Source organism: Cavia porcellus, unplaced genomic scaffold (genome assembly GCF_034190915.1).
Source record: "Cavia porcellus strain 051 isolate PalLab524CR breed Dunkin Hartley unplaced genomic scaffold, mCavPor4.1 scaffold_10, whole genome shotgun sequence".
NCBI lineage: Eukaryota > Metazoa > Chordata > Mammalia > Rodentia > Caviidae > Cavia > Cavia porcellus.
In genome coordinates, this window is record NW_026947493.1 from 74,155,311 (window position 1) to 74,169,286 (window position 13,976).

General features: G+C 35.6%; 1 protein-coding gene across 2 annotated transcripts in view; it reads left to right on the forward strand.

Annotated features, from left to right (window-relative positions):
* Positions 1–13,976, forward strand: part of Pkhd1l1 (PKHD1 like 1) — a 148,190-nt gene that overhangs the window by 20,282 nt on the left and 113,932 nt on the right. For both annotated transcript variants that reach the window (XM_063257635.1, XM_063257634.1), the window contains exons 9-14: positions 850–892; positions 4,459–4,529; positions 6,671–6,781; positions 8,836–8,925; positions 9,910–10,178; positions 13,134–13,225. In XM_063257635.1, the coding sequence (XP_063113705.1) occupies positions 850–892; positions 4,459–4,529; positions 6,671–6,781; positions 8,836–8,925; positions 9,910–10,178; positions 13,134–13,225 (676 nt within the window). The remainder of the gene's footprint in view (positions 1–849; positions 893–4,458; positions 4,530–6,670; positions 6,782–8,835; positions 8,926–9,909; positions 10,179–13,133; positions 13,226–13,976) is intronic.

Genomic DNA, 13,976 nt, shown 5'->3' on the forward strand with positions numbered 1-13,976 from the left:
TGTTTTGTATTTCCCTTGTGCTCACATATTCCAGACAGACAGACCTTTTGATTCTTGAATGAGTTTTCCTCCTGCCAGTCTCAGGCTTTTGTAAACATCCTGACCTGAAAATTGCAGATAAAATGTCTACCCTCAGGAAAATATCCTGTGACCTCCTGTTTTCCATTCTCAGAGCTCGCTTTTCTTTTCCTGGTGGCCTTGTCAGAGTTCTTAGCTCTCTGTCGGTGTCACTGCTCTTGACTGGGGGTGTGCTTCACCCCACAGTGCCCGCTGTTAGGTAAAGGGCAGGCTCACCCCGCTTCTCTCCTTCCTTCCCGGGGCTCCAAACAATTAGAGCTGTACAAGAAGGACAGAGATTTCAGGGCATGGTTGCAATCTGTTCTTGTATTATTCTTTACTCCTATTTCTATTTTGTCAGAGTTTTTTTAGTTATAACCCCAAGATACCTTATGTTTTTATACTGTAGGCACTTTTAAAAGGTAATTAAAGACAGACAAAAAAAGACTCTTCCAAAAAAGAAGCAAACAGATATTAGCACAAAACTTTCTTTTCAATGAATTAAGAGAAACTAATTGTATAAGTAAACCCGATTAACGTATATATTAAAATATATTTGACATAATGGAATAGGTAATCTGGAGAATTATTTGCACTGCTCCCCACTCCCTATTTATCTATTGCCTTATAAAATTTTAAAAATGTATAAAAAGAAAAAATACAGTTCGGTTTTCATTTCTCTGATGATTAAAAGGTAATTTATGAGTACTGTTTTGTTTTTTCTGATTTTAAATCGTCTTTATTCTCCTGTGGTTGACAATTTAACTGATTGTGTATTTTAATTAATTCCAGGTCATCACAATGTCAGCTTCATCTTAGACAGTGATTATGGAAGGTGGGACACTGTGTAAATAATAATTTTCATAATTGATTCAACTGGGCAAATAAAACAAAGTGTATATTAACTTCGTGCTATAGATTCAGAGATTAAAGAATTAATCATTTTCCTCCCCAAATTAGCATTTAAAGAGTCAGTAACCTCTTTTTGCCTGTGTTTTTTGTCTCATACATGACCTTTCAATTATTGGGAATCTAACACTAACTAAAATAGCCTAAAAAGTCTCTAACTATGATATTGAAATGTGTTGTTTTATGTCTTGTGGCTCTTCTGACTTAATTATAGTTCTTTTGACAGCTAAACTAATTAAATTTTGATTTGAATTACTGTAAAAATAAGTAGAACCTCACGATTAATCTTGCCTGATGTTTTCTTTTATATTAAGGCAGAGTTGGGCAAGATGATAGTTGTAGCCATCAGTTACATCTCAACACCAAAATATTAATAACTTATATTTATAACTTTTAATAAAGCTAGAACTCATTTCCAGATATCCTGCATCTTAATTTTAGTAAGATTTTCATGTGTCCAAGCAATTAGCAGAATATGCAAATTACAACACATGTTCTAAGTCTCATGTTATAGATGACAACAGCAAACATTTAGTGGCAGCCCGGTGTGAAGGAAGGACTTTACATACATTAGCTAGTTCAATCCTTCAAAGAAACTTTAGATTGAATGCTATCATCAGCCCCACGACAGCCACTGGCAAAATGGGAGAACCCGTTAAGTAATTTCCCTCAGGGTATTCATCCATAGAAGCAGTGAAAGTAACTGAATCCTGTAGTCTAATGCCAGCAACCCAGCATTTCATTTTAGTGCTCTCCAGTGACCAACTAAAGGCTCTAACTATTGGTACCACCTCTCATCACTTCTTATGGTCCTGATCCAGGAACTTTTAAAAACCCTACCGGACTACTATACTCTTAGGAGTATTCGCAAATGTAAGGGCATTTCCTGATTGTCATAGTAACTAGGCATGATAATGGCATTAGTGGTCAAGAAGATGATATGCCAAATCTAAATGAATTATTCTGTCCAAAATGTCACTGAGAGAGTGAGTCCTCAAAACCAAATAAATGGCTACACCTAACATATAACACTGTACTAATGGCTGCAGTAGGTCAACGATAGGCTAGGTCTGTTGATTTCTTTTCTTTTTCTTTCTTTCTTTTTTTTCTTTTTAACCTGAAAAGAGACTTAATGATTAGAAGTTTGGAAAGAATAGCAATGCTATGATCAGAGTGTATTGTTTTTCTGGTCAGTATTCACAGACTGCAAGAGAAGGTTAGATTTGGTCCTTCCCTTGATGGGACCGCAATTCAAGTTGATCTGACAGTCACTGCCCCTATTAAGAGAACGTACAGTGCTAGCCATCTAGAAGCAGAACGTGTGTCATGGTGTCTGGCCTGGACACTGTCATATACACCAATTTAGACTTGGCTGAAAACATGAAGAATAGCATAGTTCAAGGACAAATCAGAGGGAAACCATTAGATGCTGCTAGGATGCACCTTTGTATTTATATGGCACAAATGACTTATGGTTTAACAGTTGTTTTCTGCAAGAACAACAGTACCTACATATACTTTGTTAAGATCCAGCAATAGAATTATACCAAAAATGTTAACAAACAAACAAACAAGCAATAATTATCAAGTTTTGATTGATTGCTGGAAGTATGTCTGATTCATTTACATTCTCAGTCTCATTTTTTCCTAAGTTGGAAAAAATGAATTCTTAGTTCTGAGTATGAATGAAAAGTATTAATTACAAAATCCATCATATGTCACTCAGAAAAACAATCATCCAAAAATAGCTGGTTTGAGCGGTCAGGCTGAGTATGCTTTAGCTGAGTTAATGTTAAGTGTCCATAAATCAATTTGCTGCATTCACACGCCTGCAAACTTTCCCGGCAAAAACTGTCAAATTCACAGATAAGATGGACAGTACTACTGCATTAAACTGCTGATTCTGTGATCTTGAGTTTCAGCTCCTTTTTCCTCTTTTAGCTAATGGCTAACCTTCAGTATTAATGTCTCATAATTGAGAAAATTGTTTTTATGCAAAACAGGAATTTAAGATAATAGTTAAAAAATTACATTTGATATTTTAAAACAACTTTTAAGATTACATGGCATATATAACTATTAAGTCATTTTAGAAATTATAAAATTCATATTTTACCAATTTTGGGAGCATTCTTGAATATCAAGTGCACCAATTAAAGACCAGTGAGCTCCCCACTCTGTATCTCTTTTAATAGCCAACCTTCTGTCTGCTCTTTTCCCAAGTTCAAATGACAGCTGTTCCAAACTGATAAGGTTTAGATGAGACTGCCTTAATTGAGAAATGCCTAATCATTATCAGTGAATTAGTGAAAAGCACCTCACTGTCATCCAAAATAAATTACATTCAAATTTTATTTCAGGAGGCGATTTTCCTAGTAACTTAAGAAGAATAGTTAATTTTTGAGATGTAGGATCTGGTCTGAAATGTCGAAAACAGCATGGTTTCAGTTCTTTGGGAATCAACTTAAAGTCTTATAAAAATACACAATCCACTATTCACACTTAGCTAATTTAGCATAAAATAAGTCAAGCAACTCTTTACTCTTGTGCAGGAACATTGTAATGCCTGGGTTAGATTTTAGGAGGGTTCATTGTTCTATCTCAACCACAGGTTTTATATTACCATTTTAGACTTTAGTTCGGTACAGGAAAATTATCCTCAATGGGTTTTGAATCTTAAAATTCTGATTTGAATTTCTTAATATTTCAAGTTATGAATTTTATGGGGATAATTAAGAGAAGAACATTTAATTATCAGGATTCTTTTCTAACCTCCAGGTAGTGGAAGTGGAAAATATATATATTTTTCAGAAAATAAGCACAAATTTAAGACCCTGTGTTTATTAAGAGGGAGATAAGCCTGGTGGATTTTTGTTTATTTGCTCTCAGCCCTTTGTACTACTACATAGTTTTTTAGCGGGCAGGGTAGGGTACTGTGTGGCATGTAGGTTAGGAACCAGGGCTTGGGATTCAAAGTGTCTGGGTTCCAATTCTGTTTCAATCACTTGCTGTCTTTATGAGCTTAAATAAGCTAAGTAAGTTTTTTAGTATTTTCCAGCCTCATGTGGTTGATATAGAATCAAAGCGCCATCATAAATTGAAAGCTTTTCCTAGGACCTACAGGGGTTCTAACAGAAGAGACGGTAGAGTAGCCAGCAGAAGAGTTCAGACATATGTAGGACTGTCCTGCTGTCTGTTAGTCTGCTGGCTTTTTGTCTGTACAATATCTTAAAATCAACTTTATTAAGAAATAGTTTGAATAGACTAAAATGTATGTATTTGATGTGTACAGTTTAATAAATTCTCACAAACGAATATATATATGTAACCAACAGCCAAATCAAGATAGAGGTTTTTGTCTTTACTCAAGTGTTCTGTTGTATTTCTTTGCAATCCATATGATTTCTATTGCTATTGCTTTACAAAAATCCTGAAATTAAAGGTTAATTTTTCAATCAGGAATTTAAATGAGAATTTATTTTCTTTAAACAGGAGCCTCCCACAGAAAATGGCATATTTTGTTTCTTCTCTCAATAGAATTTCAATGTTTCAAACGTTTGCAGGTATGTGACATTTCTCTCCCAATGTGTAAGTGGGCAGAGGGAGACGGTGCATGCTTAATTTCATCAAATCAAAGTCATAATGACTATAAGGAGTACTATATTTTTATATACTGACAGGAAAGGGAAATTACCTAAAATGGGGAGAATGTTGCAACATTAAGTTGAAGTCTCCAAAAACTACATTCTTTTTTTTAATTATTATTTTATTTAAAAGGAAAAAGAGAAAAAACAAAACAAAACAAAGTGGTGTAAGGGTACAAGTAATACAGAACTACAAAAAAAAAAAAACAGTAAGAAATCACCAGTTAATAGATTATACATTATCATCTTAGAGATAGTTGCTTGTCACAGTATCAAAGCATACAAAGTGGACATTCAAACAGTGAGACTGCAAACAGTTGTGTTCAATGATCCAACCAAAACATTAATATGGTCATCTATTTAACACCCCTAAACACACTTGCAGTTGTATCCTTTAGAGCACTTTTTTTCCTCTCTTTTTTACAACAAAATTTACACATTTTGGGTTTTATTACTCCTTAATTCTTATTACTTTTTTTTGGAAGAGAATAAAGTCAAATATGGCAAAACAAAGCTGTCAGTCAAAACCAAGGATAGACATAGCACATGATGTAAAAACAGAGTACAAGGTTATCAACAATGGTTACCATAATGCCTCTTGCTTCCTTAAGAAGAATTGTCTATCTCATTAGGTATTATAAAGTTGAACAAAATAGTAGAGAACAAGACCAATAAAACCTAAACATTGTAAATCTTACAGAACCTCAAAAGAGGATAATAGTCAAACCAGAATGGGCATTGTAGTGAATCTTATTGCCTTCAAAGTAGTTGCCTATACCCTCAAACTTGATACTATGATATAGAACAGAACAGAGTCTAATCAGTCAAAACAAGATAGTGGGAGTGTTACAGGACTTCAAATCAAGTTAATAGGAAATCAAAAAATTACTATACTATATCCTGCTATTTTTTTATTTTTCCCCTTAATTAAAAAAATCATAAAAAATAAGTAATTTTTTTAATGAATAAAGGGAGAGATTGAGATAAAAGAGGACATAACAACATAACAATACAGGTCAAAGCATGACAGTTTCAGCAAAACTATATTCTTAATGCAAGATTGATTGAAAGCCAAAATTATAACACTCGCAGGGAAACTCGTGTGTTTCAATTTTAGTTGTTGGTGAAGGGAAGAAAAAAGTTTTCTATATCAATTTGAACCACACGTCAAAACTCTTAATTATGCTGTGTAGTTTAGAAGAATCCTGCAGCAGTTTTTAATTTAATTTACTCATTTTAAATTGTTCTCAGTTTGACATGATAGCAGCCCTAGAGAGCATCAGAAGCCAATAGAAACTCTGACCTTGAAGACCTGTATTTGTCCAGTCAGTAGTCACGGAGAGACATGGTCAGATTTCAAAGATATTCAAACGTAAAAAACAATTTCAAGGAATTAAAATGTAAAAAAGGATGTGCCTTGAGTGGAATCGATCAAATGGGAAATATTTCAAGATTTTTCTTAGAAATTCATTTAGTGCAAAATTTGTGTTCAATAATGCATAGCACTTTGATATAATTACTAAGAAACTACTTTAGTAAGAACTTGCCATATGTCATATCTTGGATTATTGTATCCACATACATAAAATTTTTACATACAAAGAGTCTAAACATAGTTAGGTGAATTATATGAGAAACTATAAATGCAAGAGTTTGGTTCCTAAGTTTGAGAATTATAAGATGCATTCTTCAAGAGTATATGGAATAAGAGGTGTTTTAACCCGTCTTCTTGTTTTGTTCTAAATATCTGTGCTCAGCTCAGGTTTCCCTTGCACCTTCCGTCCCATCCCCTGATTGCTAGTACCTCCTTAGCACAGGTCACCACCAAAGCCTGGTCCCCTTTGGAAGGTAGGTCTCTGTGAAAGTTGTTTATTGTCTGCTTTGCGGTATTGCACACGAGACAGATAATGAAACACCTAATTTTTTCAGCTGGCAATCTATTACCCACATTCCACTAGGTGCTATGGCTAGGTGGGACTTGGAAATCTTTTTTTTTTAAAGGAGCATCTGGGTTTACATGGCATAATCATGACATTTTAAAATGTGCTTTCTTTCCTCAGAGGTTACTATGATTTCACCTTCAAAAGGAAGCATTCAAGGTGGTGCCACACTCCGAATAAATAGTCGCTTCTTTGATCAGACTGATCTCCCAGTGACAGTTCTAGTTGGAGGTATTTTTCCATGATTTTTAATATGTGGCTTTCTAACAATAAATATTGTCTGTTCTTTAATAATTAGTAGACAGAATAACAGTTTTTCCTGTTATTCTATTGAAGTAAAAACTAGATAATTCACATAAGCGATGGAGCTCAGGGCCCTTTTTACCTCAGTTTTCCAGCGAGATTGATGCTATTGGACCTAAACTATGAGGGTGACAATAAGGGACACTAGATCATGGTTGCTCTACAAATTCCTCAGCACGCTCTCTATCTAGTAAACCTTTAAATATCCTTTTGAACTGTTGTTACACCTCGACAACTTAGCTAATTATGGGGAAATTTTAATTAACATCTTGGGTACTGTGCTCACACCTCTGTGATACATGGTGGCACCTGCCCATTAGAAATGATGGATGGTTTGGGTCTTGTGAAGAGCGCTAGTTAACTGATGCACGGAGCATTTGTTTCTCTGACTGTGTGTTGGTTTGTGTATCTGTCTAGATCTGTTCCGAGACAGGGAACTGTGCAGTTGAAAACTGAGGTTGGGATAAATGTAATACAGGGACTGTCCCCTGAGTCAAAATGACATCAGTCCCAGGGAAAGCAGGGCACAGGATGCCTGCCCGTGCAACTGAGCACATGCTTGTACATTTTTAACAAACCTATTGCTCTAGTAGTTTCCACTTTTTAATGATTCTGACCAGGAGCTGATTTAAGAAAAGAAAGATGGATAGAAAGCATCCTCATCTAACTTGTGTGCAGTATCTTTCAGCTCTGAGAAATCTTGCTGGTCATCTGCGTAAATAGCAAATCCTGGCCCATAAGATTTTTATATTTGATAAGATGTTATGCTCTAAATATTAAAGTACATAGAATGATTGCAGTTTCTGTGTTTCATGATCTATTATGCATATTTTGATTATGATAGAGTTGATATGCTGGTGTGAGGTTCCTTTTCTATCATATTTCATTGCCATTAAGATGGCAACCAGACTTGAAATTTGGAGTCTTTAAAATTTCTTAAAGTCGGGGATTCAGCTCAGTGGTTTAAGCACTTGCTTGGTTAGTGCAAGGTCGTGAGTTGGATACCCGGTACCTAAATAAATAAGTAAAAATAAAAATTTCTTAAAAGTAGTGATCTGTTTATGCACATTTTTACTCTGAATGAAAAGGGCTATTGATTTAATATATGGTTCAAATTTATCATTTTCTGTTTCAATTTTCTTACATTCACAAGGCATTCAAAATATTGTAGTAAAAAATAGCATGGAAGTCCGCACTTCCCAGACCATTAAATGAAAGTTGGGGAAGATACCTCTCTCGTCTTTTTGTCTTCTTTTTGTCTTTTTCCGGGGATCAAACTCACGACTGCCTGCTTGCAAAGCAGACACTTATGCTGCTGAGCTAAATCTCCAGCCCCATTTGTGCTCACTTTTTGTGGACTGCAATTGCTATTTCAGGAACTGCTGGGCCCGACCTTACATGAGATACACTTCTGAAACACAGACTCTTCTACCAAGCCCAGTTGCTTTTGTGTGGAAGTTATAATCATTCTCTTTGGGCCTTTGATGACTAGGATTCAGTCTGAATACATTTGATGTTGTCACTTATGGCTTTCATTTGAAGAACCTGGACAGAAGCTACCACTTTTCCTACTTAAGAAGGCCGGGATCACACCCCTTCATGAATCCTGAACATCAATGACATTAATTCAGGGCTCTGAGGAACTGAACATAAGGCTTCACCTCGCACTCAGAAGTGATACTTTCTTTTTTACAATGATGTAGTTTTATCAAATTTTTCTTGTTTTTCTCAGAGATTTTGAAATGTCCTATCTCAAGCCTATGATGACAATATTTTGGTAGGAAGAAGTTTTTCTTTTGTGGAAGTATAATAACTAATAAATGACATGCTTTAATGGAAAATAGGTAAAGAAAATGGAAGGCCCCAACTTTGCCATTTGCTCCTGTTACTTTGTTTGACCTGAAAAAGAATTTCAAGGTAAGTTAATTGATTCATATTCTGAAGATTCATTTGTAACAGTTTTGCATTTTGTTTCCGTGTAGGACAACCTTGTGATATTTTGAATGTCACAGAAGACAGTATATGTTGCAAGACACCCCCCAGACCTCACATTCTCAAAACTGTGTACCCAGGTAAGTTACATAAGAGAGAATAACCGTGTCTAAGTTTTCAGGAAAAGAATGTGCATGAGTGTGTATCATTAAGTCACATTATTTGAATTTTTTAGAATTTATGATGTGAAATATATATTTTCTGTAAGTTTTTAAATTTTTATTTCCTGGATTAGGAAATATTTGTATTAAAATAGTTATATCAAAGTTGAACTTGTGGTGATATACCTAGACTTACTGAAAAGAGCATGTCTATTGATAGAGTATAATCGTACTTTTATTTTAGATTAAATTATAATTACTAAATCTTGGTACCATCTACATAAAAATTTTCAAATGTCTCTTTCTGGTTCAAAAAAAAATAAATGGGGAGGTTAAATCCTAACTCCCAAATAATTGAAGGCTGGAAATAGATGAAAGACGTAACTCAAAAAAAATTCATTTCAAGCCGGGTATGGTAGTACAACCTATAATCCCAGCATTTGAGAGGCTGAGGCAGGAGAATCCTTGTGAGTTTGAGACCAGCCTGCATTACAAAGTGAGCTCAAGGCCAGCCTGAACTGCATAGTGAGACCCTGTCTCAAAAGACAACCCTCCAGTTTCCCCAAAACACCCTCATTTCATGGTTTCCCCTTGTAACCCGCAGTGTACGGCTTTCGTATCATTAATTCCATTGAAGTGCTATACATGTGTTTGAGCATTTCTTATGTCTCATATCTTGTGCACACAATGAAATCTACTTACAATTCAGTCACTGGTTGGTATCTGAAGCCTAATAAATTCTCTTTACCCACCCCATATATTTCTTTGCCTTGAATTAGAACAAGTGACCAGTTCACAAAAATAACTTCGGCATTTATACTTGATGACGTTAGAATACGCTGGGCCCAGGACACACAGCTTCTCTAAAAGGCTGATGTGCTCAAGCTTTTCTCCACCCAGATAGAAGGTGGAGACACTGCATCGTGATTGCCATCATGGAGTCTTCCCTTGTGTTGTATTTAGGTGGGAGAGGTCTAAAGCTTGAGGTATGGAACAGCAGTCAGCCAGAACAGCTTGAGGAGATCCTTGGATACAGTGAGAACACACCAGGGTACCTGGGTGCCACCTGGGTAGATTCTGCTTCTTATATTTGGCCCATGGAACACGACACATTTGTTGCGCGCTTCAGTGGATTTTTGGTGGCTCCGGATTCAGATGTTTACAGATTCTACATCAGAGGTGACGACCGTTATGCCGTTTATTTCAGCCAGACTGGACTTCCAGAAGACAAGGTAGGGAGCTGCGGAGTATTATCCAATACGCTATAAACAATATGATGATCTTCATCTGTACTCCAATTTTATCCTCAATCGAAATCAGTGCAAATTTTAAAGAACTTCAGAAAAATGACTTCATGTAAATTGGTTCTTGGCTATTTTAACACATGTGATGTGAGTTATAACCTTATAGAAAACTTGTAACCTAAAGGAAGTTTCTCCCTTACCCGAATTTTGCCTGTCAAGGTGAAAACACACATTTCACACTGAAAGTTTTTCATTGTGAGACAATTCCACATGGAAAGAATGGAGATATTTCACTATTCTATGTTTACTTGGTCATAAGATGAAAGTCTTTCCTGGTGACTTCTACTTTGGTTTTATATAAACTGGAGCACATATTCAATTTCATAATCACTTTTGCTATAAGGAATATTAAAAATGAAATGTTATTACTAGTTTTAATGACTGAATAATATGTTATTAACGTGTGGTCAAAAATATGCTGTACATTTAAATGTTTAAACATCATCACAGTACAAGGCATATTACTGTTGACCTCCTTTAAATATTTCCTCTTCTAGCACATTATAATGTCACTCTTGCCACTCTGAAGCAGTTCCAAAGTCTTCTTTCATGAGTTGCTTTTGTTCTGCTGTCTTGGCTGCCTTGATGTCCCGCACTGACTCAAAATATTGACCTTTCATGGTCACTTTGATTTTAAAAAAGAGCCAGAATTTGCATAGTGACAGGTTCGGTGGATAAGATGGGCGTGCAGGCACCACTGTGGTTTTATGAGCCTCCCTTTTCTTTTTTTTTTTTCTTTTTTTTTTATTTAAGAGGAAAAAGAGAAAAACACAAAACAAAACAAAGCAGTGTAAGGTTACACATAATACAGAACTACAAAAAAAAAAACATAACAGTAAGAAATCACCTGTTAATAGATTACATATTATCATCTTGGAAATAGTTGCTCAAATCACAGTATCAAAGAATACAAAGTAGACATTCAAACAGAGAGCTGTGTTCAATGATCCAAAAACATTAATATAGTCAGCTATTTAACATCCCTAAACACACTTGCTGTTATATCCGTTAGAGCTCTTTTTTTTTTCCCTCCCTCTCTTTTTTACAACAAAATTTACACATTTTGGATTTTATTACTCCTTAGTTCTTATTACTTTTTTGGGGGGGGGGAGAGAATAAAGTCAAATATGGCAAAACAAAGCTGTAAGTCAAAACCAAGGATAGACATAGCACATGATGTAGAACAGAGTACAAGGTTATTAACAATGGTTATCAACATTGTCTCTTGTTCCCTTAAAAGGAATTGTCTATCTCATTAGATATTATAAAGTTGGACAAAACAGTGGAGAACAAGACCAATAAAACTTAGGCATTGTGAACATTACAGGACTTCCAAAGGAGACAATAGTCAAACCAGAATGGGCATCTTTGTGAATCTTATTGCCTTCAAATTAGTTGCCTATACCTTCAGACTTGCTACTATCGTACAGAATGGAACAGAGTCTAATCAGTCAAAACAAGATCTTGGGAGTATTACAGGACTTCAAAACAAGTTAATAGGAGATCAAAAAGAGTTACTACTATATATCCTAATTTTTTAAATTTTTCCCTTAATTAAAATAAACATAAGAAATAGCTAAATAATTTTTTTAAAGAATAGTAGTTACCATAGTGTCTGTCTTTTTCCTTAAAATATTTGGATAAAACTTCATATACTATAGCTTCAAATATTTCCATATCAAAAAGCCCAGAATAAAGCCTTTCTAATTAATAAGTGAAAATTTTATAAGGCTTCAAGGCCACATAATGGGGAATCATGATTATCACATATTTTTATATATTTGAATCATTACTTACATTAGGGAAACTATTCGGTATTCATACATGCGAGATTGATTTATTTCACTTATGAGTATGGTCATGAGCCTCCCTTTTCATCGGAAGGAAGCAGCTGCATTCCCCAGCAGCATTCACTGTGCTATTACTTTTTTTTAAAAGCCATTCTATGTAAAAACACTAGAGAAAACTTCTAGACCTCCTTGGAAAGTGCCCAGAACTGGCTCAAGTGTGTTGATTGGCTAAATGTGTTAGAATTGCAGGGAACTATTTTGAGGGGATTAGTGGCAATGTATCTTTTACTGTAATACATTTTTAAAACTTGAACATTCACTACCTATTTTGACCACACCACATTCATGGGTTTATTAAGCTTAGCTAAATATCTCCCTACTGATAGGTTTTTAATTTACTTCTGAATTTTTGTGAACACAATACTTTAATGGACATAGGCATTCATCAGACTCTTTGGCATTTTGACTTATTTTTTCAGGACAGTTTACACATATGAAACAAATAGATTAAATCAAAATCACTTGTTCTGATTCAATTTATATGGCAAGATCGCTTTCCAAACTGGTTGCGTAAGTTTAAATTGATACTTGTACGTTATGAAGTTTAATTTAACACAGTGCGTCAGGGTGCTCATTCCAAAGATGGCATAGTCATTCTTCTTGAAAGCATAAATACTCCCACTCTTGTAGGCAGAACTATTTAGCAATCTTCGGCATCTTTCAGAGCCTGCTCTAAGGCTCTCATGTCTTTTTAAGACTCTCATTTGGATCAAGTCTCTAAAAGTTCTCCACACAGCAAAGAGTCTTTTAGTAATAATAACCTTTTTCCTAGTATGGACCTTTTAATTTCCTTTGTAATTCTCGTGGAGAATCTGTGATCTAGTGATGTTAGTGTGTTAGTGAAGGTTGAAGGAATGTTGTGAACCTGATAATTTTTAAAATTCTATGTTGTCATAGATAACAAACCTTAGAAGAAAAATATGCAAGAGTTTCGTAACTTTCTATTCATGTAAGTTCAAAGTCTGACGGCAATGATAAATGAAAATTAAATGTTGAAAGATTAAAACATTTTTTTCTATCTTTCTGGGATAAGGTGAAAATTGCGTATCATTCAGCCAATGCCAACAGTTATTTTTCCAGCCCAACGCAAAGATCAGATGATATTCATCTTCAGAAAGGAAAAGAGTAAGACTTTTTCTTTGTCTTTAAATTGCTGTGTGGTGTTCATCCTAGATAAACAGATGTTGGCAGGCGTCTCAAGAGTCAAGAACTGTACATATAAGGTCTGGATCCCGCTCATCGTGTTGGAGGATCAGAGTCATTCTAATCAGTCTGAATTCCCTGAGGTAGTGTCTTACTCCCCAGGTTACAAATGGAGCCAACCTCAAGGCGTGTGCATGTAGGACTCAGTCACTTTCCATCACCATGTGGTGGACACCTGAGGTCACCAGTTTACAAAGAGGAAGGTCTGTTTTGACTCACGGATTCAGAGGTTTCAGTTCATGGTGTTTGGGCCCTGCTGTGGGGTGCCTGACGATGTGGGGAAGCTCCTGGTGCTTTTACCTTCTGGTACCCTAGGAGCGGAGAGAGAGGGAGAGGAAGAAGGAAGGAAAGAGGAAGGAGTGAGGGGAAGGTGAAGGAGGAGAGGAGAGGAGAGGAGAGGAGAGGGAAAAATAGGAAAGAGAAGAGTGGAGGGAAGAGGAGAGAGAGAGGAAGAAGCCAGGTTCCATTAGGCTCCACCTCTTAAAGGTCCCCCATGCCAGGAGTACCGCAGGCTGTTGACCAAGCTTCTAACATGTAGGACTTTGAGGGACATTTAAGATCCAAATGATATCCACAACTTTCATCCTGGACATATATAAACACTCTATTACAAAATAATGGATATGTCTAAGCCTGCCTTTCATTCTCTTGAACATTTTCTGGTTCTGCAAGT